The sequence below is a fragment of the Equus quagga genome, chromosome 3, assembly GCF_021613505.1.
Source record: "Equus quagga isolate Etosha38 chromosome 3, UCLA_HA_Equagga_1.0, whole genome shotgun sequence".
In the NCBI taxonomy this organism is placed as follows: Eukaryota; Metazoa; Chordata; class Mammalia; order Perissodactyla; family Equidae; genus Equus; species Equus quagga.
The window spans coordinates 144,294,493-144,299,776 of NC_060269.1; the positions used below are offsets into that span (position 1 = coordinate 144,294,493).

The 5,284-nt window shown below is 53.4% G+C and overlaps 1 protein-coding gene across 1 annotated transcript in view; it reads right to left on the bottom strand.

Moving 5' to 3' along the window:
* CPEB2 (cytoplasmic polyadenylation element binding protein 2) overlaps positions 1 to 1,219 on the bottom strand; it is a 69,062-nt gene extending 67,843 nt beyond the window's left edge. Inside the window, exon 1 of the mRNA XM_046655783.1 lies at positions 2 to 1,219. Coding sequence (XP_046511739.1) covers positions 2 to 1,036 — 1,035 coding nt within the window. The 5' untranslated portion in view covers positions 1,037 to 1,219. The remainder of the gene's footprint in view (position 1) is intronic.
* Between the last annotated feature and the right edge of the window lie 4,065 nt (positions 1,220 to 5,284).

Sequence of the window (5,284 nt, forward strand, 5' to 3'; positions counted from 1 at the left end):
GCAGGCTGCTGAAGGCGCCGGAGCCGAGCGCCCCGCCGGGCAGGAGGTTACTGGGACTGTTGAGCAGAGGGTGGTTGGGGGACTCCATGGAGCCCGGCGCGGGGTTCACCGGCGGCGTCGAAGGGGCCAAGCCCGCATTGGGGGGCTCGGCGGCGCTGCCCTCACCCGCGGCCGGGCTCTTGCGAGGGCTGCCCGCGCCTCCGTGGCGGCGCCGCGGGGCTGCGGGCGGCGAAGGCTGGAGCTGCGGGAGTGGGGTCAGGTCGGCCGGGCGCTGCCGCGGGGCGAAGTCCTGCGGCGGGAGGTGCTGCGGATGCGGGAGGCTGAACTGCTGCTGCTGCTGCTGTTGCTGCTGCGGGCGCTGGGCGAGCTGCGCCGGCTGGAGGAGCGGGCTGGGCGGCGGCGGCGGCGGGCTGAACCGGCCGGGGCAGTGGAGCGGCGGCGGCTTCGAGTCCGGAGGGTGGGGAAGGTGGGGAGGGCTGAACTCTTTCCTCTTCTGGCTGCTCAGCTGCTGCTGCTGCCGCTTACTGAAGTCCTGCGGGGAGGAGGTGCGGCAGCAGCAGCAGGAGGAGGCGGAGGAGGAGGAGGGGTGGTGCAGACTCGGTTTGAAGTCCTGGGAGGGGAGGAGGTGGGTCACACCCGCGTTCGTGCCGCCGCCGGGGTGGTGGTTGGGGAGTTTCTCCGCGGCCGCCGCCCCCGAGAGCGGCCGCGCCGGCTGCTGTGTCAGCCCCAGCAGCAGCTCATCCTGCATGGTCTGCTGATGCGCCAGGAACGGGGAGGAAGAGGAAGCGCCGGCGGCCGAGCTGCCCGCGCCGCCGCAGCCGAGGGGGATAGAGAAGGGGGAGGCGCCCTCCGAGAAGCCGGTGACAGGCAACGGCGGCGGCGAGAGCGGGCCGAAGGGCGTGGCGGAGGGCAGCGGGGCGGCGGCCGCGGCGGGCCCCGCGGCGTAGGCACAGTACGCCCCGCCACTGAACAGGGACCTGGGGCTGCTGCTTCGGAGCGGGGCTGTCCGCAGCACCCCAAACCCGAAGTCCCTCATTTATCGGGCCGGCGGCGGCGGGAGCAGACGCGCCCCGTCCGCTGCCCCGCCTAGGAAGCCGCCAGATCTGGGGCGGCGCGGCCGTGGTGGAAGGAGGGGGAGTCAGTGAGAGAGGGACACCGTGACTGAGCCAGGGGCACCGACTTCAGCCCCGCCACCCCTCCTGGCGGTCACCGCCGCCTCCCGAGACCGGCTCGGGCGCCACCGCCGCCGCCGCCGCCCTCGCCGCTTAAGAACCCCGGAACGTGCGTCAGCACCACCTCACAATCGCGCCGCCCCCCGCGGTGCGTCCTGGCACGCGCGGGCGCGAGGCCGCCGCGCCCCCGCTGCCCCGCCCCCCATCCCGCCCCTTATTAATATGCAGGCTAGGCCGGGGGCGCGTTCGCGCTCCAGGGAGGGCGGGGGAGCGCGGGAGCGCGCGGCTCGTCTCCTAGGGCCCCTCCCGCGCCCAGGGAAAAGACAGAGGCCGGTTAGGGAGGCGGGCGGCCAACTGGGCTCTGAGCACCGGGCGCGCGCGCACAAGGGCGAGCACGCGCGGGCAGCGCGGACGGTTCCTGGGCAACGGCCCCTCCCCGCGCGGGGTCCGCTGAAAGCCTGCCCTCGGTCGCACGCGCTCTCTCACCCTCCGCCCCGTCGCCCTCGCGGCCCCGCCTCCATTCTGTCACCTCCGCCCCGCCCTCAGTCACTGGAGGCCCGACCGCCGCGACAGGGACTTCCCCGGGCGGGGCTGGTGTACGGGGGAAACTGAGGCCGGGGAGCCGACGGGGAGCGACTCCTAGCCAAGGCGGCCTGGCGCGGCCTGCCCTGCGCAAGCGGAGCGGGGACCCCGGCCCCTCCCGCCGTCCCGGCTCGGCACGGAGGTCCTTTGGCCAGCTGGCCGGTGCGGGCTCTGCCTGCCTTGCACACCGCCGAGCGGTTCGCCCCTCACCGCTTGCACCCTGGGTCCCCGACTTGGAGCCCTCCTCGTCGCCCTAGAAAGCGCCTTCTCAGGCTTGTTTCCGTTTTTAGCCTCTCTTGCTGCCTGCTGTCACGCTCCTTCCTGCAGCTGCGTGAAGGTGTTTTCTGTAGGGTAAACATGAAGCCCCGGCTGTATACCAAACATTTTCACTTCATTAATGAGGAACAAAGTCCCTGGAACCTAACACGGCTCCGTGTGGTTATTTACACACGTATATGCCCATAATGGGTTCCGAAGCGAGCTCCCATGGTAACCCTGGGCCTGCTCCAAGTCCTCCTACTTCGTAAAAGCATTTAATGTGCTATCATCGGGGCTGCTGTGGGTGGGAATTCATTCTGGCATCCCCGCCCCTTCCCTCCAGGGAGACTCTAATTTAAACATTTCCGAAGCTTTATGAATTTTCAAGGGAGAAAGATTTCTCACATCAGGGAAAAAAGGAAGTTCTGACTCAGCAACAGACTTGTTGAGGCTTGCAAAATGGGAGGGGAGAGAGCTTTCCATGGTAGAGCTCTCTCGGAAGCAATAGAAGAGAACTAATCCTGTGTATGTACTTTCTCAAAAAACATTTTACATAGAGAAAAAATAAAAATATGTGTCTAGGTAGCGAATAGCAGAGTGGTCCTTACTATGTAAGAAGATGTGGATTTCATGTTTCTGTTTTGCAATTTTTTTTTCTTGGCGTTTAGAGAAGTGAAACTACTGAGAGAGTCCTGGAACATAAACGAATCCCCAAAGCAACAGAAAGTGGATTCAGATTCTACTTGATTTTGATTTACAACCGGACTAAGACTAAATAGTGTTATAAATTAGCACATTCTTACTAGTGTAGGCAGAGTGTACCTTTTTATGAGTCCTCATAAAATAATTAAATTTCATTTCTGCTTTTCTTACTTCAGTGTTTCAAATTTATATATAAATCAGAATAAATACGGTAGAAAGAGAACATTGCAAGAGGAAAATACGTTTAATGTATAATGTTTATGTCTGATATCCTATCTAATGAACTATTTGATATTGCCTTTACAATAAGGAAAAAGTACTTAAAAGAAAACTCATAAATGGTTCAGAAGTTGGTCAAGTATATACAAAATTGGTTCGAGTTAATAATCTCAAAACCATTTTTAACAAGCAAAATATAGAACTGGAAAAGTACTTTTATTATTCTAAATTACAATGTCTAGCAAACCTGAGCTCATTAGAATTAAGAATATAAATGGCCATTTTCACAGCACCTATTGACATATTCTTAACTATTATTTGTTAATGTGTTTTACGGGAAAAACTATTTCAACAACTGAGGCATGTAAAGTCTTAAAAGTGAATGAATTTTTTCCTAAGTAAAGTTATATTTGATTGGAATCATCTGCAGATCCAACAGCAAATCTTGAAACAGGGAGAAAATAGAGGCACAAAACTTAGCTCAATCATGCATTAAAATTGCAGTTGATGCAATGTGGGGAGGAGAGAGATCGATATATTCAAAAGCCAAGTGGTGCCATTCTTGGCTAAAGTTTTAACAGAAAGATTTCTTGGTGTTCTGATACTGGTTTTGTTTTAAAGGACTTAGAGCTCTCCAAAATGGAGAAAAGCCATCAAGTTTGGAATTATGTAATGAGGTCAAACTTCATATTCAGTACAGCAAATTCCAAAGGCCAACTCTGCGATCTTCTACTTATTCCTTTAACATCTCAGAGAGTGTTGTGAGGGTCCCATTTTTTATAGAGAGAAAAGTTATTGTGAATTCTAAAATTTTTAAGCTGATGAGCTCCCACCATTGAAAATATTGAAACAGAAAGGTTTCCTATAGTGGGGGTGGGGGTGGGGATGGGTGGGCCGTGGGGAGGGCTTGTGGCCCTCAGGCAGATCCAATGTCAGGTTCTTAAGAGTCTATATTATAATCTTTTTCACATGAAAATATATTAACTATTTGACCATTAACTCAGTTCCTGACTTACTTGATAGTCCCTTGTTCATTTCCTCCTACTGTCCTGGGCCACTGCTTTTAAAAATATTTTTGCTACAACCCAGAACACACACATTCACACATGCACCTGAAACAAAGCTCTTATTAAGCAATCCTTACTCTTAATATGTGCAACGAACTCTGTGTTTAAATTCTATTTACTTTTTTGAATCACTAAACTGATCTCAAATTACTAGGTTGACTTTAAGACCCATGATTAGGTCATGAGCTGAAATTTAAAAACACTGTCCTAGAAGACTATTTCACACCTTCTCCTCTGTGTTGAAGCCTCCTCACGCCTTCTCTCCTATCCTCATTTTCTGCTGCTGACCTGGCTTCCTAATTCGCTGAGAAAATAGGAGCGGTTACAGGAAAGCTTCCACAGGTTGTCACAGCAACTTTTTCCAGTCACTCTGCATCTGTCCCTGTAGACCTCACCTTCCCTTCAACTACATGGGGTGTCCACACCCCACTCTCCCATCTAAGGCCAAGCCCTCCCATGGCACACGAGATCCTCCCCCCACCTGCTCAGGACATGGCTTCATAAACATCCCAAAGTTAACATGTCCAAAATTCACCTCCCCTGTCTCATTAATCCCCATCTCAGTAAACAGCACTCCATTATTCTAATTGCTCACGCCAAAAACCTTGGGGTCATCCTTCTGTTTTTCTTAGAGCATATCTGAGCCATCAGAACATGTCCTACCTTTAAATTTTATCCAGAATCCAACTACTTTTCACACTCCCACCACAAGCAACCTGGTCCAGGCCACCCTTATCTCTCTTCCGAATTGTTGTTTTTACCTACTAACTAGTTTCCCAGCTTCTGATCTTGATCCTCTACTATCTACCACTCTCAGCACAGAATGTTCCTTCCAAAATGGAAGACAGATCATGTCAACTTTTCTGACTAAATGCTTACATTTTCTCAGAATAAAAGTCAAAAGATTTTTAATAACCAGAGTTTCTTCATGATTGCCTCCTACCCCTACCTCCTGCCCTCTGGCCATTTCTACCCACAATGCAGTGCTTATTTCTTTAGCACATCCGGCCAAGTCAGCCGCAGGGCAGCTGCAGGGCCTTTCCCCTTGCAATTCCCACTGCCTGGAATACTTAGCCCCTAAATACCAGTGGGGCTCACTCCTACTTTTTCACGCCTCTCTCTCACTTCTTTTGGGTCTCTGCTCAAGCTCATGTTCTCAGTGATAACTTCCCTGATCACCATCGTAAAACAGCAACCCCCTCCTTCCATTCTAGCCTCCCTATTCCTTGTAGGCAGTTTGATTTTTCTCTGTCTGGCACACTGTGCACTTAAATTGTTTATCTG